The sequence below is a fragment of the Montipora foliosa genome, unplaced genomic scaffold (genome assembly GCF_036669935.1).
Source record: "Montipora foliosa isolate CH-2021 unplaced genomic scaffold, ASM3666993v2 scaffold_115, whole genome shotgun sequence".
Lineage (NCBI taxonomy): Eukaryota > Metazoa > Cnidaria > Anthozoa > Scleractinia > Acroporidae > Montipora > Montipora foliosa.
Window position 1 is genome coordinate 3,699 of NW_027179414.1, and position 23,802 is coordinate 27,500.

The 23,802-nt window shown below is 42.2% G+C and overlaps 1 protein-coding gene and 1 pseudogene across 1 annotated transcript; one reads left to right on the top strand and one right to left on the bottom strand.

Annotated features, from left to right (window-relative positions):
- Positions 1–896: 896 nt before the first annotated feature.
- On the top strand, positions 897–2,106 carry LOC137985927 (uncharacterized; the record flags this gene model as incomplete). The annotated part of the gene is made up of 1 exon (XM_068833370.1): positions 897–2,106. A coding segment is annotated over one exon (540 nt), but the record flags the coding sequence as incomplete, so codon positions are not given.
- Positions 2,107–7,493: 5,387 nt separating this feature from the next.
- LOC137985929 (uncharacterized) lies at positions 7,494–9,131 on the bottom strand (annotated as a pseudogene).
- Positions 9,132–23,802: the final 14,671 nt, after the last annotated feature.

Below are 23,802 nucleotides of genomic sequence, written 5' to 3' on the forward strand. Positions count from 1 at the left end.
TCGCGAAAGTCGCTTCAAGAGGTCGCTTCGTGACCGAAATCGGTTGCAATCTTTCAACCAATCAAAAACTTTATCCAAACGGATTATCCCAGAGTCTGTCATAACCCGACCCGCTGGTCAAGGGGAACGAAGACTCTGGGAACGAGATTGCACCAAAACGACCCCCTACCAAAACTCGTTGGATATATCCATCAGTGAAAAATAAGTCGGTGACCTACCCTTTTTATTTCTTTGTTGGAAATCTCCCAAAATTCTTTAACTTCTTAGAGAGTATGACAAAAGTTATCTAGTAGAACTTAAGGAGGGCAGGGAAGGAACATTCAATAATGACTGCAAATATTATAAATTTTCCTGTTCAAGTTGAAATGAGTATTCTTTAATTTTAATGCTGAAGTTGTATTAGTAAAATTCCATGGGAAATGTGTATTCATTTATTGGCTATTATCTTTCAAGCGAGCTAGACAAAATAATGGGTGCAGTCTGGGAGGTAATTTTCTCTTGTAGCTTAAGCTTTAACAATATTTACCATGTCAATAATACCTTCGTTTATCTGATCATAATTCCATTCAAATTATTTACCAGAAATTAACGCAATTCTCTTAGCTTTCTTAATGTGAGATCCTTAAATGCTTGGTACAGTTTTGGAGTGATGGCCTTGCCGAATCTTAATGCTTCTGTACTAGCCTGCACAGAGTGACCACATCAAAGCCATTTTGAAATTTTTTTTTTCAAACGAGTGCATTTTCCCTGCTTGGCCCCTCTGAATGCAAGATATTTAAATGCTTGGTACAGTTTGCGAGTGATGGCTTTATTTCCACCTTTACAATATTTAATTGTACAACTAAAGACAATTAAAGCCCACATAAACCTTTTGTTTAACTTTAATTTTTCCGTAGAGACATTGGAAGGCTAGTGTTCGTCCTGTGGTGACTGCTCTAAAGCTCATCATGGCGGTGGAGTCTCAGTTGGATGCCATTGGTTACCAGTTGGCTGAACTGTCACTTTCTTCGGCTAAGGTCGATGGTAGTCTTTGTAGATTTGACAAAACACTTTTTCGAGTATTGCGACCTGACGAGAATCCTCTTGTAGGAATTGTGGCAAAAAATCCCCTTGCTACCAAAACTGTCCTATCACATGTTAACTGTGGAGGTCGGCATAACTATGCATCGCAGTACATTTCAGCAACAACGTCTCTTGCCGTTGCAGAACATTATAAAGCAGTGAAAGAGAAGCAAGGTCTCACTGGTTTACGAATTGCCGAGATTGACCTTGACGCTTTGCCAAAGAGCTGCCCTTTGGATATTGTAGATTTGACGAGCAAAGAAAATCGAGACAAATACTTAGGAAATGCTGTCTGTAAGAACTTCGCCAAGGCCTCTTGGGAGGTGCTTCTGAAATGCGATGTGCCAATCCCATGCCACGTTATAAGTCGTTGAAAGACGATGGAGAATTTTAGAAACAATTTAGTATAATATTCGGCCCTGGGTATTGTTATTCATGAAATGTAAATAAGGTATGGGATATCGCTGTGGCTTGGGACAAGCCCAAACCAGACGAAGAGCCCGGAGGATGCGCTCCAAAAACCCGGGTTCCTCGCGGGGTGGGAGGGCGGGTCGCTAGATCTGATCTAAACGGCGGCCTAGAGTAGAGTGTAAGGGGCGGACCCAACGTGGACCTTTATATTCATAATTTACAAGTCCCCAGGGCATATTATTAACATATGCAAATGACTTAGCATAGTATAATATTCTGCCCTGGGAATTGTTAATTCGTGAAATGTAAATAAGGTATGGGAAATCGCTCTGGCTTTCCCCAAGCCCTGCGCTGACTTTTGTGACAGTCAGACCAAGCATACACCCAGTGCAAAAAAAAAAATTGTCGTTGGCTCTGAAAGAGATCTGCTATATTAGAGCAAGTAGACAATAACTTAACTACCAAGCATGCCACCCTTATTCTTTGTCAAGGAAAAGTTATTAAAGGCCCACCTTCAACCGACAGGCATTGTGTGCCCCGGAACAATTTTCATATATGAAAATTCCACCCGAATCCGAAATTCATCCAATTAGATCGCTGCGATAAGAAATACGAATGTCCATAACAAAAACAAACGGTCGAAAAGCCTGTCGGTTGAAGGTGGGCCTTTCTCCATCTATTGACCTCTCTTCCAATCCTTATCCAAAACACCGGAAACAAATTATACTGCCACAGGGAACCTACTTCTGGCCCAATCCATTAAATAAATGAGATACTAAAGACAGAGATAACTTGGTTGAATTACTAGAATACTGGAAAAAAACCCTCCAGATTATTAAGACGCATGTAGGTTTTGCCAGTGTTACAATCCAAATCTGCCAGCCTGGCTGCAGCTCCTGCTGGACTTACAACCTGTTTTAGCTTAATATAATGTAGAGCTGTCCTGCTGTTTTTCCAGGCAACATGATCCATAATCTCATGAAAGGAGACCCCAGCAAGAGCTAACGAAATCGCCGCTCCGCTTCGAAAACCATGAAGAGTATAACTATCACTGGTTAATTTACCACGAACAGGTTCTGCATTTGTATACTCATTCAATCTACCCTGGGCTGCCTGTGGCTCTACAGCCTTAAAAGAAATTTTTCCCTCTTTCGAAATATTATTCTGAGGAGCCTACAAATATTGAAATACATTTCCAGACCTTTAACAGGGCATGTAACTGCATTCTCACCCCTTCTAAAAGCAAAAACATGAGCATCGCCCGATCTTAAGGATTTAGTCCAAATATGGTTAATCGAAAATCCTAAATTGTCTGGAAAACGCAGGATATCAATCGCTTTTAAGCCTAACAAAATCGGCAGCCCGATCTGCTGCAAAAAACAGGGACTTGAAAACGGCTTGATCCCTCGCAAGGATATAAATCTTAGATGGCACGCTACTTGGACACTCGAATCCGCGCATGAATGAATTCTGATATCATAGCCAAGTCATCAACGAAGAAAGGCTCTGCCTGGCGCGGAACCACCCCTGCCTTCAACTGTTCCTCTCTAACATTTGCCAGATACTGTTTTACTGAACGATCTGAAGCCGGGTTACCAATCCCCATGAGAGGCTGCCACTCAGCACCTCTCCCATTTTCTGCGAAAATTGATCTCAATTTGCCTATTGCTGGTTTTCACTCACGTGATCAACAGCCATGTTTTTCAACGAAAACAAAAGGAAGCATTTCCATAATAATAGAGTTAAATTCCCGGAGGATTTGATCGGGGCACCAACATGGCCGCCTTTTCTTTGTTTAGGGCACCAACATGGCGGTCGTGACGTCATGTGAAAACCGAGAATAAGAGAATCTACTGTTCCATGAGCAAGACGTAAAGAGCTTTGACAGGGCGCCCGCCCCTGGCAATCCGGTTGATGGACGCGTATTCGTCCTCCACCATCTTTCCATACCAGGAAAGCAACCACGTCTGTCGGCAGAGCTGTGTCGATAGATTTCGGCGAGGACAGGCTAAATAAGAAATTGGACAGCTCTTGCTCGAGAGCGCTTTTTTATCTGACATAGCGGGAGGACTGGTGGTGTCTAGCAAGCTGCTGTACACGTTCAAAGATAATACTTTTCTGAACAACAACTTTCTTTAACTGTTGCTACACTTCATTATTTTGAGCTCTTTTCCGCTTATAGCCACATTGCTGACAAAACTTGAACATCTCGTCATTTTCATACGAACACGAAGGGCATGCCACCGAGGGAGTGAAGAGTTTAGGAATCCTTGGCAATGTCTGAAAAGAAGGATGGCAAAAAACGGCTTAAATGAAAAATCCTAATACCTCGAATAGAATCAAAACCGTGAAACCCTAAAGGCCCACAAAGGACAAGGGCAGGTTACTGGCATGTATCTACCCGTAGAGGGAGCAAGAATAACACCCGCGGCATCACATCCACCCAGGAGAAATCTGCTTTGAGACCGAGTCATCGGTTCAGGCCACCAATAGGAACAGTGGCTTAACTGGGGAACAACTATGGTAAACGGAATGCGGAAAGGGTAGAGGAACTTCAAAACAGGGCCAACAAGTCCAAAAGGAGGGAAAACGAACTCGAGCAGATTTTGAGAGAACAAGTTAACTCCCGCTGATTGAGGGATAGGGTGGGGCGAGAAATGGGGCAGGGGGGGGCCATTTCTTCCCAACATTACGTTAGAATCTAAAGACATTAAATCAAAGGAATGCCCCCCCAGGACCCCCAAAAACCTTCTCAACTCTTTCCCAGGCTTTTCTAGTTAAGCGGGAATCCAGGCGAGATAGCCTCCGTGAAGGCCCATCCGCAGGGTTTTCGCTTGAAGGAACATTGGTCAAACTGATTTGGATATTGCGGCTGGAGATGACAAAAAACAATTTCTTAGTTACACTCGTCAGCTCCGGTGATTTCTTACTTCCTTGACCTTCCCATGTATCAATGAGCACTTTACTGTCAACCAATGCATCCACCCGGCAGTCTCGGATACCAGAAGGAAGAGCCTTCAAAGCGTTTACCAAGGCTAGAGTTTCCTTGGTTGAGATGTTTAGAAGCCTCTCCTGGTCATTTTAGAAATCACGGCAGGACTGACTACCACCTGGGAGGTGAAGGACACACGCCCATCCGAAACCAGAAGCATCAGAGAACAAAGAGAGTCGAACATCTTTTTCATCCCTCCATGGTAACCAATCTTGCCAAGAGTCTAAGAATTGCCAGTAAGACAGTTTTTCCTTTAATGCTGGAGTAAGAGACACCCGACCGTTGCTATTCGCGGATACAAAGGCATGGCTAATTTCCCGGATGAAGAGCTTGTCCGCTGGAACAGCCTAAAGAAAGCGAGATACATTTCCCCTGAAATCTCTGCAGGGTTTTTACATTTGTGTACTTCTCACAGCCCAAGATGTTTGTCCTCAGTACTGCTAAGGCCTCTATCATCCGACGAGGAACAATGAATGCTTGCTTTAGAGAATCCACTGTTAACCCTAGGTACTTTACACTGGTGGTCGGATACAGCACAGATTTAGTAATGCCGATAGTGTATCCAAGATCAACTAGGAGCAACAGAACACAATAGATAGCTGCTATAGCTGCACTGAATCTGTATTCCTGGCCTCTGTTTTCTGGCAAAACCGACCAGGGTCCCTGACATGTGAGAAGTTCCCCATTCAGGCGGTCATCAAAATACAAAGAGCATGGTATCCCACAAGCGCGAAGGTAGCCCGACGCTACCAGGCTGATGGTATGGTATATATACGGGAATATTTTCCACCCAAAAGGTAATGTAGTACAAACAAACCAGAATCCATTCCACTGGAAGCCAACATAAGTCTGAGAAGATGGTCATCACATTTGGTCATATATGATCCTCGATAAACATACCGGGGAACATCAGCAAGTCTATCAAGTGAGAAAGGCACGTTGGTCATCCATAAATTTAAAAACCTATCATCTAAACAGAGCCTAGGTTTGGTTGGCTCTACGGTCAATGGGAGAGCTAGATAGGGCGGAGTGTCATCACCCACTCTTCACCATACTCTGAGCGCACCGGTCGTTAAGCGTTTCAAAATCTCCTTAGAAACAAAATCCAAAAACGCTTTACAAGAGGCGCGTTTACTAAACTGCTTGGACGGCGGGAAATCTGAGCAATAGAGTGTTTTCACTTGACGTTACGGCGGCCATGTTGGGGGAATGAAACAAGCAACAGCGGCCATGTTGAAGGAATGAATTGAATTCTATTCTTATGAAAATTCTTCCTTATGTTTTAGTGTTTAAATGTGGCTGCTGGTCACATGAGCGAACACTCTATAGTGTTGACCCTTAAAAGAGCCTTTGAAGTGTCGAGTGAAGTTTGAAATTTCAATCTTGTTTCGAACCTAGTCCTCGATTGTATGCTTCTGGGGGTGGTCTACCAATATCCTATCCCAAGCTTCAGGATTCCTGTGGAGCCCACCCGCAACAAACTGATCCGGATCTCTAAGGCGAATGTTTTGCGGATCGGGTTATCCTTCGGAGTATAGGACATCTCCCCAGGCAACTGCTAGTGGGTCGCATTTCCTCCTGAATGGGAATCCCATTTATATTAACCCAGTTTTCACAGGTTCTAGGATGCAAAGCTGCTTGTTGCAAAGCGAACAAATTTTAATTATTTCCCTGGGTCTGAACGACTCTTTGTTTCTTTCTTGCAGGGCCCTATACAAGAACAGAAAAACATTGAAGGCCAATTAGCCTTTTTGCACAAAACCGAGAAAACTGTGGTTGAAGAAAATAAAAATAAAAAAGGAAATGGGATTCCCAATCAGGAGGGAGCAACTTCACAACCCCTGGATCAGAAGGTCTACTGGTCACCGAGAAAAACCACAAACCAATAGGAGTCACTCACCCTCAATTGGAAATTAAAGTATAAAAAGAAAACCAACAGAGAAAATTTAAACCTAAGAAAATGGTTCACTCGTGAAATGCGGCATGAACTCTACTATACAAAAACACTTCAAAAGAAACCTGTAGGACTAAACATGTTGGACTAAAAAAGAGCCTAAATGCAAAAATCCATGACACAGACTTCAATGACAGAAAACAAGGATATCTATGCAACGTCTCTTTATTCCAAATTGACAAGCCTCCAACTAAATATCAACAATTATTCACTTTCGTCTAGAGCAGACCCCTGCCAATCTGACCGGCACGAGTTCTCCTTCTGAAGGAAGGATTTGGGCGACGAGAAAGGGGGCTCCACTCATAACGCCTCCTAAATGGACAGGTCGCTTGGAAATGGCCATAGCCACCACAGTCATAACGACGCCCACTATCCCTCCGGTTCGGCCTTGAAATCCGCATCGCCTTTTCAGACTTAGACATAAGCTACATAACTTTCTCATCATCCTTGTTTCCAAGGAGAACTTCCAGGTATTGTTCGAAGTCATCATCCAGGATGGCAGCTTTCTGGGACATTGCTTGAAATACAGAGCCATAGAAACCCGCTTTCGCGTGGTTCCTTTCCTTGGAGATCAGCTTTAACGTCAGTAAACTATCTATAATCTGGCTCTTACCGAAGTTTGGAGACTTCAACAGCTCTCGCACGTTCTGTAATGATGTTTCGATCGTGGCCTGCTGTGCTTTTCCAGTTTTTTAAGCCTGTCCAGTACATTAACCCAGTCCTATGGCCAAGAGGGAAATCACCTTGTAAAATGGACATAGCACTCGAGGAGGTTGCATGCATTTTAATCTCTAATTCTCACTATTATTCAATTTCATCTTGGCCAACAGCTCTATTTCAAAACCTTAGAATCACACAATTTCCTTCTTAAAAGAGAAGGTCATTTTCAAGTTTGGAAAAAAAAATGAATAAAACTGTGCCTATAAGAAGAAAAATGACACGTGAGAATATTAAAAGCGATAAAAATGTGGAAACATGTACCAAGCGTTACAGAAGGTAAGTGATAAAAACTAAAAAAGGCTAGATAACAATAGGACAAAAAGCTTTACAAAAGAATACATGAAATACTCCGAGCTATAAAAATAACTTTTCACGGATGGAGTCAGACTGCGTGTTCAAAGTTGGCTTTAGTTCCTTTATAAAAAGCATCTCATAAATTAAGCAGTCAAATTTGCTCTGGCACTTCCGTAAGATCTTGAAACTACGAGACATGTCCCTTGGGTCCCTCCCATGTTGATCTCTGACGTGTTTCCCGATGGCAGATCCCTTATGTTCTTCAATGCGTTGATACAGGTGTCGGCATGTGTAGCCGACATAATCCGCATCGCACAGATCACACTTGAAATGGTAAACAACACATTGTTGGTTAACAATAGGGGGTTTGTTTTCTTTTGGCTTGATGTTAGATCCGATCTTTCGGCTTGTGTACACGGGATGGATATCTTTTTCGATTTTGCGACTTAATTCTCCAAGTTGTCTTCGCACAGAATTCGCTGATCTCTGGTCCTTAAATGGTAATATTATTCTCACAGGTGCTTTCTTATCGTCACAGGTCTGTTTGGATCTTACATCCCCTGAAACTTTTGCAGTAACAAAATCTCTGATTGCGGATTGTAATAGTGGGACTGGGTAATGAAGCCGAGAGAAAGTCTCCTTGAGACCTTCACATTCTAGATGGAACAGTTGCCAGCTAGAGCTTAAAAGCACGAGTCAGCATTGTTTTTAGCAGTGACTGTTTATATCGCACATCGACATGACTTTGATAATGTAGTAATAATCCAGTATCTGTTGGCTTTTTATACACCTTTGTCTCCGGGCGGGACATGTGTTTCACGATTTCCACCCCCAGAAAGGGAAGTTTGCCGTTTGCGGCTAGTTCCATGGTGAAGTTAATTGAAGGATGGCTGTCATTCAGTGTGGATAGAAATGCTTCAGCTGTTTCTACGTTAGGCATTATGCTCAACGTGTCGTCCACATAACGTTTGTAGAAATCAGGCATTTTTCCTTGGTCTTGGAGTCGTTCTTCAATACTACACATGAATGCGTTAGCCATCAGGGGTCCCAGAGGCGAGCCCATGGCGACGCCATCCACTTGTTCATACAAAATTCCCTCAAACTGAAACAATTGGTTCTTCGTGGCAATGTTCAACAGTTCTACTAGATCTGCTTTCGTAATGTGGAGATTATGTTCTTTGTTAAAGCACTCTCCCTTAAATGCTTTTTCGGCCAGAAGTTCGATTGTCTCATCAACAGGTACATTAGTAAAAAGCGAAGAGACATCGTATGAGACAAGGATGCTGTGAGCATCAACTTGGAGGTTCTGTAGATCGTCCACGAAGCCAACAATATCACTGACGGTGTGGTCGTTGATTGACAGAGGTTTGAGCGTTTCGTCCAACCATTTTGCTAGCTTGTAGTTATATGTACCTGTTGCGGATAGTATGGGACGCATCGCGAGTTGTTTCTTGTGAGTCTTTGGTAGACCATACAGGTGGGCAAGTCTTGAACCTTTTTGAACAACAGAATCAGCAATATCTTTGGGAAGAATTCTTTTACGGTGGCGGTTAATTCCTTCTCTTTCTCAAATAGAGGATGAAAATGCTTTGGTGGTCTCCCTCTCATTTTAGGTCTTTCAGCGCTGACAGGTTTAAACTTAGTTTCGTCGTTAATTGATGACTCCTTCAGTAAGCGCACATAATCTGACTTGTCCATTACTACCTCTCCTGAACCTTTATCAGGCTTAGTGATAATAATGTCGTTCCTCTTCTTTAATTGGGCAAGCAGTCTGACTCCATCCGTGCAAAGTTATTCAGCTCGGAGTATTTCATGTATTCTTTTGTAAAGCTTTTTGTCCTATTGTTATATAGCCTTTTTTTAGTTTTTATCACTTACCTTTTGTAACGCTTGGTACATGTTTCCACATTTTTATCACTTTTAATATTCTCACGTGTGATTTTACTTCTTACAGGCAAAGTTTTATTCATTTTTTTTTCAAACTTGAAAATGATCTCAGCGAGATCGAAACGTCGAAACATTTTATCGCTAGTTTTTATCTTAAAATGTATTTCGAAGAAACTACTTATTAAAAGAGAAGGGTTAATTGTTTTAAGAGAATTGTTAATTGTTAATTGTTTTCCGTGGTTTTCTTAGCGGTGTTTACTTTATTTTGGTCGTCACAGTTCATTTCGCCTCGGTTCTAATGGCGGTGGTAGTTTCTGTTGTGCTCGGATTTGTTCTCACCTTTGTGGCTCGTTAGCGCTTTGTAAAGTCCTGCGTGGCCTTAAAGCATGCAATAATCCTGTGTGGAAGATAGTCCTTTGTGGCAGATGAGGCGTGCATATTTTGTCCTTTGTATCCAGAGAAGGGTTATTTTCAGCCACCAAGAACCAACAATTCCACATACTGCCAGACCGGTATATTTCTACAGACCCATTTATTTTTAATTCATTTAAATTTTATTTATTTATGTATCTATTTACTTATTCATTTACTTTTTGGCCAACCAAGGCTCATTCCACGAACTGCAGCCACAAGGGTCTATCACGCTTTATTTTGCTTTTGTTTTTGTCTTTTACTAAAGAAGATGAAAATGTTGCAAACCTCGCCTGCCTTGCCACACAGGTCTATTTCTCACACAGTCCTCCCTCTCACTCTTTTGTTTTTTGTTTTTTTTTCCGGCCAGAGAAGATGAAAATGTTGCATACGCCACTTGCCACCCAGGCCTAATCGCCACACAGGTCTTATCACCACCCAGGACTATTTCACAGGTCTATTTTGTCACAGGTTTATTCGTCATATAGGACCATTGTATGCATTGTTACCACACAGGACTATTTCATTCAAAGATACAAAGGACAAAATATGCACGCCTCATCTGCCACAAAGGACTATCTTCCACACAGGATTATTGCATGCTTTAAGGCCACGCAGGACTTTACAAAGCGCTAACGAGCCACAAAGGTGAGAACAAATCCGAGCACAACAGAAACTACCACCGCCATTAGAACCGAGGCGAAATGAACTGTGACGACCAAAATAAAGTAAACACCGCTAAGAAAACCACGGAAAAAAAAGAAAAGGAACACGTGTACTTAACCAACTAAAAACAGGCTAGGGATTAAAAATTCGGAACAGTTACCTCAGGTGGTGCGTTCTGGGCAACGTTGTCGGCTGCCGCGGGAGGCCGGTTTTCTACCTGAGCTACTGGAGCTGCAAGGACAGGTTCCGGAGCTGGAACTGCTGGAGCTGGAGCGACATTAACAACATCTTGAACTTGGTTTGGCAGCGGAGGAGCAGGCATTTGTTCAGCCATGAAGCGAGGGAAAAACGGGGTTTTGGAGCGCCAGCTAAGTCGCTAGATCTGATCTAAACGGCGGCCTAGAGTAGAGTGCAAGGGGCGGGCCCAACGTGGACCTTTATATTCATAATTTTCAAGTCCCCAGGGCATATTATTAACATATGCAAATGGCTTAGCATAGCAATCAAAACAGTGCTTATAATGAACACGTCACTAATATCACGTCTACCTGTATGGCTAGACTATGCTAAATTAACATGGTCAAGCATTTTCTCGACTCGAGAACTTTAGAGAACGTTATTAAATCTCTAGTATTGAGTAAGCTGTATTTTGTTCAACTGTTTGCCTATGGGCTAACACTAGCAAGACCAATGTGCAGAAGTTAGAAAGAACTTTGCGGCCAGAATCCGTAGAGGAACAAGAAAGTACGAACATATAACACCCGTATTGAACTATCTCAGATGGCTCACAGTGTTTGCCATGCTGGCAGTTTATGATGCAATTTTAACTTTTAAATGCTTAAGGGGATTAGCCCCAAGGTATCTTAGCTCACGCAATGGCGTGACAGTGCGAATAGACAATCGCTTTGAGAACTTCGCAGCGATTTTACTATCTTGAATGCTCGGTGACCCCCATTTTTCTTTCCGTAGACTAATATGTATCGTTTTTCAAGGTCAATTTCACCTCAGAAAAAGACATCAGCTGCAAAAGTTTGATTAGTTATATTAGCTATGTTGAATTGAGTATGTTTACCTGATCTAAATTTCACTAATGTAGCATTTTTATTGCTGACAGTTGTAAGCTAAGATCGTCTTTAAATAATGCAATCTTCTATAAGTGCACCTCATGATCTCGAAAACGAGCACGGTGATCCCCCATTTTTTTTGCCTTTTTGGCAAAAGTAGATCATTACCTTTCTGCGTGGCAAGTTAAAAAAAAATCTGTACATGGGAACGTTGTGGGCGCGAACGTCCTTAAAAACACCAGCATCCGCTCGATTAGGGATGTCTACATTTGAAAATTCACCGAGAAAGGCGACCCTGAAAACCATAATAAAGCTTTCTCAACATGATCGGTGCAAGAAACCAGACCAAAGGTATTCGAAGCATTTGAATCTATTCGAATCTACCAATCAGTGCAACGCAACCCTTGGCTATGGAATGCAGTTTGTATAAAAAAAATACTTCTTGCCATATATAAAACTTATTGATTTTTCAGTAAAACATCTTAGCTTAATACATAAAACTTGCTACAAAATATAAAACTTGTCACGCCATGTATAAAACTTTGAAAATATAAAACTTGCCGTGCCATATATAAAATATAACTTGTCACGCAATACGCGGATTGGAACCCAGTACCACGCCAAAGGGCGAGAACAAGGCGATGAACTTGAGTAGATGGCCTCTCACAGAGTCCTCGTTGAGAGACTATCAAGTCTTGCTTATGGTCCCAGAGATTGAAACAGAGCGGAAAGGCAAAGAGATAATCAAAAGGACATAAATGAGTTACTGTCTCGATTGTTAGAGCAAAGTGAGGCAATCGCCGTCGGCAGCCTCACGCGAAGCCATCATTTCCACAGCTCTCCGTCACTGATGTACCCTGGGTGCCAGAGGAATTTCTTTTTCAAGGTCGGAGAGAACGCTCAGCGATTCCAAATTCACGGTCGAGGACGAAAAAAAAAAGCCTCTGGTCCCACGACCGCAGAACCTCATTTCCATGCGAAGATACAGTTCAAACTAGTTTTGGCCGCTAAGCTGAGACAGCTTCTCATGGGACGCAATGAAGCGCATCATTACTGGGTTGCCAGTATGGCAATCCCAGTCGGAAAATGGGTGGGATTTGTTCGTTTTCTCTTTTTTTTTCCGTTTCGGGAAAAGTCTCTCCTATCACTCCCTTGCTAAGCAGTGTCTTTGTGCGTAGAGTCTTCCGCGCGTATTTTGGTAGGATTTCTGGGGGTAGTAGAAAGGCGTAGATTTCTTTGGTTTGACAAGGTAGAATATTTCATTAACCTGCAATGGCGTCGAAGATTGAAACGCAAATGGCGTTTTGGAGGATCTTTAAAAAAATGTACCCTTATGGAGCTAAAAAATGGAACGTAAATTGGATAAACAAGACAGGCAGTGAAAAAAAAAACTGGAATCTTAAAAGCGACGAGTAATGCACTTCGACAACAATCTGTCGCCCCGCGTCGAGCCATAATCAAAGTGAGCTGTAGTTCTAATATTGTACAAGTGTGGTGTTTTGTACAACACTGAAATCAAATGGAAAATTCTCTAGTAACTTATGGGTTTAACAAAGACAGAGAAGGAATTGAACACCTTGGATCTGTGTTGTCTGGCTTATTTATATTTGTTTGTTCTCAATTCTGTACAGTCTTCCGGTAACAATTGGAAATTTCACTAATTCTTGTTAGTCAAATATTATTTGAAAGAAAGCTTCTTGCCCATTTTTGCTTGATAATTCAAGTAAAGGGTTTTTCAGTAAAGTGTTTGCTGCTGAACACCGGTGGGAAATTTATTTAGTTGCGTTTTTGACAATGTATTTATCATGGGTTACGTAACCTTTTCTTTGGGGTGTTACATGGTATGCTGTTTTTTGTCGCTTCATTAGCGCCAGGCTATATATATTCGAGTTGTCCTCATTTATATTCATTCGCGTCCTACGACCGTCCCTACGCCCTCAAAATTATGTCCGATGTGGAAGACGTTATTCCAGCGAACACAGATTTTTCTAGCAGCGGCCTTTTGCCGTCTTCGCTTCCTAAACAACCTTCGTCTCAATCTCTCGAAGCTTCAGTACCATTCCAGTCTTCAGAATCCAGTGATATAGCGTTCGCGTTCTCTCTATTTAAGGATTATTTCGACAAAAAGTTGGGCGCCTTGAAGCGCGATATTCAAGACGAATCGTGCAGCAATACCGATTCTGTGGCCAAAAAGCTTAAAGAAGAATCCAAGATCACGTTTAGATTCGAAGGTAATAAGAAACAGTTTCAATTCAACTCCGACCTCGCAGAAAAGGTGAAGTCGGCGTCAGTTGCTCTCGGGAAGAGAAAATTAGACCTTGTTAAAACTCAAGTGGAAGAACTAGACTCTGACATCAAAAAGCGCAACAAACTTATCAGACTGGCAGATAAGTCCGCCGCCGGTTGGGATTTGGTGAACGAGTATTTATCAGACGAGCTGGCTAGCGGGTCCGAGGACGAGAAGCGTATCCGCCGTGCCGAGCAGAGGGCCCTTCGTAAACGCAACCAACGACAACAGAAAGCGAAGCCATCAAAACAAGGTTATTCACAACCCCAATCTTCTACCACAACCACCGCCTTTGCTGACCAACATTCATCATCCTCCAGACCTTTTTCTCGTACTTTTGGCGCTTTCAGAAAACCAAGACCAAGCGATATTTGTTTCGCCTGCGGCCAGCAAGGTCATTGGAGATCTCAGTGTCAAGTTAATCCTCAAACCAGATCTTCGAGCTCGGGGCAGTCCTTTCCTAGTTCTTCTGGTTTTTCGGGCATTGGAGGTAAATAGGACCACAGGATTAAAAGCTTGTTCTCCAAGGTTAGATATTAGCTTTAGTCCATTTATTAGACATGTATCCTTCTTATTTGGAGTATTTCAGGGAAAGGGACTCTATTACTTTAGCCGATTTCGATTACGATCGCAATCTATTTGAATTTACACAGAATTCCGCATTGCCAGTACTTAAGGGTATACTTAGGTCCTGTTTAGGTTATTGGCACACTATTGGCGCCAACAGTTTTGTTATCGATACTATTAAATTTGGTTATCGGATTCCATTCATTAGTACACCTTGTCAGGCGCGTTTTTCTAACAATCAGTCAGCTCTTAATAACGCTTCTTTCGTGGAGTCGGCTATCGCTGAATTAGTCCACACTCACGTCGTCGTTGAGTTACCCTTTATTCCGCACGTCGTGAATCCGCTCTCTGTCTCGATACAGTCCTCAGGCAAGAAGAGGCTTATTTTGGACTTACGTCATGTCAATCATTTCGTTTGGAAACAGAAGTTTAGGTGTGAAGATTGGAGAGTTTTATTATCATACGTTAATAAGGGCGACTACCTTTTCAGTTTCGATCTCAAGTCCGGATATCACCATATTGATATTTTCCCGGATCACCAAACTTTTCTAGGTTTCTCCTGGGTTTTTTCTGGTACCGTTCGGTATTTTTGTTTTGCATCACTTCCGTTCGGTCTAAGCTCAGCCCCATATGTCTTTACCAAGTGTCTCAGGCCACTCGTTAAGTTTTGGAGGTCCAACGGGATTAAAATTGTTGCGTTCCTCGACGATGGGTGCGGAAAAGGGGACTCACTGCCTATGGCCAAGGAAAATTCATTGTTTGTGCAATCATCCTTAAGCAGTGCGGGGTTTGTTGCCAATTCCGCCAAATCACTATGGACCCCCACTCAGACGCTTGTTTGGTTGGGTTTAAACTGGGACTTAGTTATCGATATACGTATTTGTAAATTCGTTGCTCTGATTGACAATTTCTCCTATCCGCACCTTATGTTACGGCTCGCGATTGTGCTGTTATCGCAGGTCACGTTATGTCCATGTCGCCAGTTTTGGGCAACCTGACTCGCCTCAAAACCCGTTTCCTTTACAAGGTCATAGAATCCCGCCGTAGTTGGGATTCCCGTTTTAACATCGGGCTTCATAATGATTGCCTCTCTGAAATATTTTTCTGGAAAAACAATATCGTTAGTCTTAATACGAGAGCTATTTTGCCTTATGATGCTCCCCTATTGTTTAGCTATTCGGATGCTAGCAGCGTCGCCTGCGGGGCTTTTGTTGTGGGCACTAACGAGGTGTCCCACCGTATGTAGACTGCTTGCGAAGCAGTTAAGAGCTCTACCTGGAGAGAACTTAAGGCTATACAATTTGCCTTAAGTGCGTTCAAAGACTCGGTTCGGGGTAAGTGTGTAAAGTGGCATTCTGACAGCCAAGGGGCAGTTCGTGTTGTGGAGATAGGGAGTCCTAGTGCAGAATTGCACTCTATTGCGCTTGATGTTTTCTATTTTTGTCGAACTCACAATGTCACACTTATTCCCCAGTGGGTTCCCAGGGAACTTAATGCTTGTGCTGACGCGATTAGCCACATTGTAGACTTCGATGATTGGTATACAACCCCCGAGTTCTTTACACACTTGGACCGCCTTTGGGGCCCACATACAGTCGACAGGCTCGCGAATGCAGCCACCGCCCATCTTCCCAGATTCAATTCTAGGTTTCGCGTACCCGGCACTGAAGCTGTTGACGCTTTTTCAATCTCCTGGTATGGAGAGAATAATTGGCTAGTCCCTCCCGTCCACTGCATTTCTAGGGTGGTTCAACATCTCCTTGTATGTGGTGCGGTTGGTACTTTAGTCGTCCCTTATTGGCCGTCTAACGTGTTTTGGCCTTTCTTGTTCGCAAATGCAATTCAATTTCAACCGTATGTCCTTGAGTACATTCATTTTCCCGACCCCTCAGGGATTTTTGCCCTCGGGTGTTACAAAGATTCACTCATTGGTTCAGATAGGTTTAACAGCGCGGTGTTGGCAGTCAGAATTGGCACTAAGGGGCCTTAGTTTTCTCAAGCCGAATGGCTTTATGCTGGCCCGTGCGTTTTTAATTCCGCTCGTCGGGTTATTTGTCCTCGTTTCGCATGAAACTAGCTCGCCGAGTGGCTTACCGTTTACCGTGGTTTTTTGAGTTGGCTCACTCGGCCTTAAATATTTTTCCATCTGGCCAGGGGCATATTGCTGTATTGACTCCCAGTGCGTGTATTGAGGTATTTTTGCCATATGTTTTTCTTCTTATCCTCGTAGAAGTTCTCAAAGATGCCTTGCAGCCTAATTTTCAACAGGTTGAAGACGGGCGACTCCGGGTACTGGTTCAAGATCTACCCGCAGTTCTTCTTAAATCCAAAGCCGTTAGTACCGCGAGGAAGTATGAAAAGGGGTTCAATACGTGGAGGAAATGGGTCTCTCAGTTTAATGAAATTGTTATATTTCCCGCTTCTAGTGTGCACGTTTCATTGTTCTTTCTTAGCTTGATTCAAGAATCTTCTTCTTGCAGTACTATTGACGAAGTGCATTATGGGCTCAAGTGGGTGCACGATTTGGCAGGTCTACCCGACCCCTGTAATTCCTCGTTAGTGTTACCTTTAATAGAATCTGCTAAGAGGCTTCTCAGTGTCCCTGTTAAAAAGAAAGAGCCGGTGACCCCCGAGGCTATTCAGCTTTTAGTTTCTAAGTATGGATCGTCTTCAGCTAGTTTGTCTGACTTACGTGTGCTTACTTTGTGCCTTTTGGGTTATGCAGGGTTTTTTCGCTTTAACGAGTTGGTTCAGTTACGCAGGTGTGACTTTCAGTTTGAAGATTCTTTTATGAGAGTCTTTGTTCATCGAAGTAAGACTGACGTTTACAGGGACGGGGCTTGGGTTGTTATCGCTAAGACCTTCAAGCATACATGTCCTTATTTATTAGTTCAACGATATTTTGCGGCCGCTTCTTTTTCAGTAGACAGTGAAGAATTCATTTTTCGCCCTGTCGTTTTTCTTCGCAGTACCGGAACCTATAAATTGCGCGGGTCTGTTCCTCTATCTTATACTAGAGCGCGGGAGATAGTGCTTAGTGCTTTCGATTCCATCGGCCTTCCCAAGCAAGACTATGGTCTCCATAGCCTTAGGGCCGGAGGTGCCTCTGCTGCTGCTAATGCTCGACTGCCTGACAGATTGTTTAAAAGACACGGCCGTTGGAAATCAGACAAGGCAAAAGACGGTTACATTAAGGATAGTGTTCATTCATTGTTGTCGGTTTCGTTGTCACTGGGTATTTAATTTTCCGCATTTCCCGTTCTTTTAGTTCGCACACGGCTCGTGTTGACACACCCCAATTGAGGTTGCTTGTTACATGATAAATGTGTTATATTCGTTTGAGCGGGGTAGCGAATTAGAATATAAATGTATTTATCATGGGTTACGTAACCTTTTCTTTGGGGTGTTACATGGTATGCTGTTTTTTGTCGCTTCATTAGCGCCAGGCTATATATATTCGAGTTGTCCTCATTTATATTCATTCGCGTCCTACGACCGTCCCTACGCCCTCAAAATTAAATACCCAGTGATCAGGGGCTTCTTTTACACGTTGTTTTTTTTGCATGCTGCTACACGAAAGGTTTAGCACGTTTTGTATCTTTACTGATTGATTGTTATACGAGCATAGTTTAGATCATTTTGTTGGATTGTTTTTCTTGCTGTAATTTTGTGCATTTCTGGGTTTTCATTCTGTTTATTGTATTGTTTCCATCCATTCTGTTGATGAAGGCATAATAAAGAGGGTCGCACACGGCTCGTGTTGACACACCCCAATTGAGGTTGCTTGTTACATGATAAATGTTTTATATTCGTTTGAGCGGGGTAGCGAATTAGAATATAACGGAGTTTAATTTGACACGATTGAGTTTCTTGTCTTCACGCACGTAATGAAATAGGAAGGGGTTTTTGCCTCTAATAGCAAATACGTTGTTTGTTTCATCATGTTGTGTAATATGCGAGCTTAACTGGATAGTTTTTATCGCAATAGTAAAGCATTTTCGTTTCAAAATGAGGTAAGCGTCTTTCTGTTGTGTTAACTTAGTTAAATATAAATATATCATGCGGCCTGTTTTTCTCGTCTGCCGTAAACTTGATTTCCACTCTCGAAATTACCTCCAGAACCTACTTTTTGCGTAGAATAAGCTTTTAGAATGATGTTCTTGTCTTCTGAGGTGATACTTGACGATTCGGGAACATTTTGTGAAAAAATATTTATAACGGGTCACACGCGCAACTTGATCGCCCGAACTTGCCTTATTATGCATAACATCCACTTGGCCTTTTGACATGCCATTAAAAAAGACTCGTAAAATATTCGCGGACCGGTCGATTTCTCTAAAATTTGAAAGGATGATTGCTAACGAATATGGAAAATACGGAAATATGGAAATACGTTCAACGCAGAATTAAGAATTTAACACAACGCTATTGTAAAAACTTGGACATCAAGCTAGTGTTTGCCCCATACAAGATTAAGAACTTATTCAGTGCCAAAGATGCTATTTCCAAATTATCACGATCCCGCGTTGTTTATAAATTTTCTTGCGCAGGCTGTAGTGCCTGTTATGTCGGCGAAACAAACCGACATCTTGCTACACGTGTTCGTGAACATTTAACATCTGATAAGAACTCGCATATCTTTCAGCACATTAATGGGTCAGAAGCATGCAGATCTTTATGCTCAGAGGATTGTTTTTCAATCCTTGACACCGCCTCCACGCCTTTTCAACTAAAAATCAAGGAGGCCTTACACATAGCTTGGGAAAAACCCTCATTAAACAAGCAAGTTAATCATGTCAATTTAACACTTTCATTGTAATTTTCCTCGTCCAATACCCATTGTCTTCTCATCATTGTATTTTCTATTACCTCACATTCACGTTGTTATTTAATCAGTACTCATGCACTTTATTAGCTATCTTTATGTAACACCGACTAGCGGTTCACTTGTAGTCACAACTGACGATGGATATCGATCATCCGAAACATGTTTTGTAAATTTAAAATTGTGTGTTTCTATTTGAAACATAAAAGATGCAACGCTTGACGGGAAATAATATTTTTGTTAATACAATGTATTTGAAAACAGAAAAATTTCGCGGGAATCGGGACCCGGAGAAATGAGTTAACAAATTTGCATACCTGCGTTGAAATGTGATACGCGAGGAGACAGGAATTTTATTTCTCTGACAAATGACTTTGTCATTGTAGTGTAAAATGAAATTTATTTAGGAAGCCAACAATATTTCTTTAACTTCCTGGTTAATCCAATTTATTGCGACGACTTGCTAGTGCGAAGATTGTTTACATGAAACTCACGCTTTTTGCGAGTTTTGGGTGTCATGAAATTACGTCATTTGCGTGACAATATAACACTTTCCTATAACCCAAAAACATTCAGATAGTAACAAACGTCATATTTATTAACCATTTCTTCTGCTTTTGTGCTTGTCAGCATTGTGATTTGCGATAATTCGCAAGTCTGTTTTTGTATCCCAGGGATGTTCAGATTTTCAATTACATGGCCGCTCAATCTCGCGATTGTGTAAATAGTTCACCCTGAAGTCAAAATAGATACGTTCAAAATGGGACAGGATATTACAAAATAATTAGAGGTGTGGGCCAAAGGGCCTCTACTGGCGCGACATGTGGGTGACCCTCAAATGATCTTAAATGACCCCCCACTTGAAAAAATTAACTGGAACCCTGCAGTTCAATACCACCCAATTCAGTGCCTTCTGTTTTTGTGTAACACGTACCACAGGCAACCCAGTGTATGCTTATTTGGAGCGTCTAGTTATCTTAGTGATGACCTCGGGCGACTCCAGAAACGCGCAAAGCGCATTATCCACCCAGGGCGCAGTTACGCTGAAGCCTTCAATGAAGCTGGCCTTCAACCGCTTTCTGAAGGGCGCCAGAGGATTACGTCACAGTTCTTCGAACAGATCGCTAAAGATAAGAATCACAGACTCCAACCTGTTCTCCCGGAGGAGAAAGCCTTGAATTATAATCTTAGAAAGAGTTCTAAGTTTGTACTACCTAATTGTAAAACGAATCGTCGTCAATCTAGTTTTATTAATCACAATTCAAGATTTTACAATTCTTAATAAGTACATGTATTATATAATTATCTAGGATTTTAGGTTAATTACATATTTGCATATTCATATATTTTATTATTGCAATTTTAATTGTAAGCAAGTATAATTCAGTCTTTAACTGCAATTCTTTCAGCAAATAAATAAACCATCTATCTTAATTATCCTATTTCAGTTCGAACCTACGATCTATCTAAGAACTACAACTTATGAATAACTACAGTTGGCTTCTACATCTGTAAACCTTTATCATCCAGACTACGAACATTGTCCTGTGCAAACTACAAATTTATTTGCTATCGTTCGATTTCGATTTGTCAACTCCACCATCAGTATTTACAGTAATAACACTGTACACAGCCATGGTTGATTATTTTCCTGATTGTCCGTATATTAAATCACATTGAATCAATCCGTTGAGTTCGAAATTCTATCTTGTACCAAGAGATCCTGTGGCTGTTTGAGAGCTTTGGAATATAGGCAACCTCCTTTAGTTCCGGGCAGTTAGAGTTATGAGAATGGGGAGGTTTAAAAATATTTTCATTATTTTGTTGTGGCCTTGACCACACAAACACGCATACCCACAAAAGCACCATTATCAAGTTTTTGGAGATGACCAATCAAAAGTATCGTCAAAATTTGCATCTACGAAGTTGCTAACCAACAACAGAGGTCAATTCAGCATTACTCTGGATTACAAATGTTTATTTCAGTGTCGTTGTGGATTTTTGTCACGCGTTTAAGGCTGGTTTATATGTACGAAGCAAGCATAAGCATAAGCAGTATACCCGGGCGCATTAAATTATTGTTAATTAGTGTCTTTGGTTCTAACGAAAGATACGAATTATCAAAACGCTACTGCGTCTGCGTATGTTGCTTGTTCTTATGCTTGCGTCGTAGGTGTAAACCAACCTTAAGTGGTTCTAATGTAATGGTATCGAGGCCAAAAACTGGAAATTGCGATTTTTTTGCAAAAACGAAAGATCTCTTATGAGCTTCTTTTGTTCGTCTACCACAAGTCGTACCTCTTTCAATTGTTATTGGTGTCTTCAGAGGTTGGTTAAAAACGTCCTATGTTGCAGAGTCCTAGAGCTTTTTGGTCAGCCGGCGGTAGACGGGAGAGGCTTCTTACATAAGCATTCTTACATAAGCATTGTTTTTGTTTTCTCTTGGGACCATTGTAAGTCCCAAGAGAAATTGGAAACAATGCTTATGAAAAATTTGGGGGGACAAAGCGTATTTTGGTATTTTCCGAAGTGGTCTATTGTTTTGCGAAAAGACAACGCATTCTTCCCTGGCTCCATGAATGTAGGAATATGTGAGATCAGCCTGGCTAACCCAAAATCTTGCAAAACCATGTTAAGTATGAGTGCGACGCGGAGGACATTGACCCATATTGCTGCAATAATAAACATTTAACACTTAAGTCTGCAATGCCGGGTAACGATAATATATGCATTACGTTGGATCAAAACAGACAGTGATAAGCATAACACACCACTGTTAGGACAGATCAAACAACGTTCACGAAGGCATTCTCTTAAAAAATGGAACTACGGTCGGCCAAACCTAGCATGATCAGCGCTCAAACTAGAAAGCAGACGCACACAGCTGTTTCGGGCTTGTTAGCTCTCGTCAGTGCGCCGTAGCTAAAACACAATGAACCTCCGTGACACGTCACCTATCTCATATGTGTCGCTAGACATTCTAGAAAGAGCCATAACATCGGATTGCGCAAAGGCCACGTCACAGACAATGGCGACAAATTGCCCAAGGGAAACCCTCAACTGATCATGACAGCGCCGTTAATGAGAGATATGAAATGGATAAAGTGTCACTGAGGCTCATTGTGTTTTAGCTACGGCGCACTGACAAGGGCCAACATCTGCTTTGTAGTTATAATAATTTAAGTCAACTACCCACCCACAATGGAGGAAACAGTAAAGACCGTGCAGAAGCCCTCGCGAAGGGTCGGGGAAGGAAGGGGGGGGGGGGGGGGAGGGTGAAGGGGGGACGCAATGGCAAAGATTATCCGCCTCTCACTTCCCCTGAGCAATGGATCACAAATGTCTTTGTTTCTATTCCAATGAAAGGGGATTCCTCAGCCTCATGGCCAACTAGAGAGGGATTACTCTGATGTCCCTCGTTGCCAAGGAATACAACAAAATACTGTTAATGAGAACACGTGACCACGTAGATCCGATCCCAAGGCTGGCTTTCGTTCAGCTCCATTCGTCGTCAATATGATATCCCAGGGGTCATAGTCAATGCCACTAGTGTACTGTACAAGAATTCCAAGAGCGTAGTCATCATGGTGGATGGTGCCATCTCCGACTCATTCCAGGTTACCACAGGGGTACTGCAGGGGGTATTGTTGCTCCCTTCATGTTCATCATAGACATTGATTACCTAATGGCAAAATCAACTGAAGACACTGGCCTGGGAGTAGTTACTCATCCCAGCCAATCTAGAAGACACCTGGCTAAAAACCTTTAACAACCATCATTGCAAGTACATGATCAACCAATACAACATGCGTCCAACTTCAAATATCGTGGTTCGATAATGAAATCAAGCCCTGATGACCTGACCAGACGAAATGCACTTGCGTGGACCGCCTTCTGGAAACTTGAGAGAATTTTAAGAAGTTTATCAATCTCCATAGACACCAAAATTAAGTTCTCCAATAATATCTTATTGTACGGATATGAATGCTGGGTTATATATCTTGTGATATAGAGAGCGAGATAAATGCTTTTGCCACATCCTGCTACAGAGTCATGCTGAACATCAAGTACCTTGACCGCGAGAGGAATAAATAGATATACAGTCTGACAAATACACAGCCTCCAATGAACAAAGTGAGGCAGCAACAGCTACGTTTTCTTGCACACTCCCTCAGAATGGCAACATACGAGCCATGTAGGAGACACGCACTCTGCACTCCACCACATGGAAAAAGCGTCCAGGCCGGCAGAAAGTCAGCTACGTGACCTATGTGTACAGACTGCTGGAGGACTTGGAGGGTGACTTGAGCCTAGAGGCAATTGCTACTATGGCGGGCCATCGAAATTCCTGGATACGGCTTGTGGTCGATTGCAACGCAGCCGTCCGATGATGACGATGACAGACATGATAGCTAACCCCAACCCTGCCTGCAAAGCAGGCGTATTTGGGTAAAGAGCGATGAATAATCATTCGATTATTTACCCTGTGGGGCCATCTTGGACGACGAAACTGAGAGATGCCTGCTCATCAGGCTGCGGATAAGGGATTTGTAATCCCTGATCTTCTTAGATCTCTGGGTTGGGAGGTAGTGGTTCCATCATTTTTAAGCAGCAACAAACAATTTTCAAAACACTCTCTCTAAGAGAGTAAGGAAAATTTGC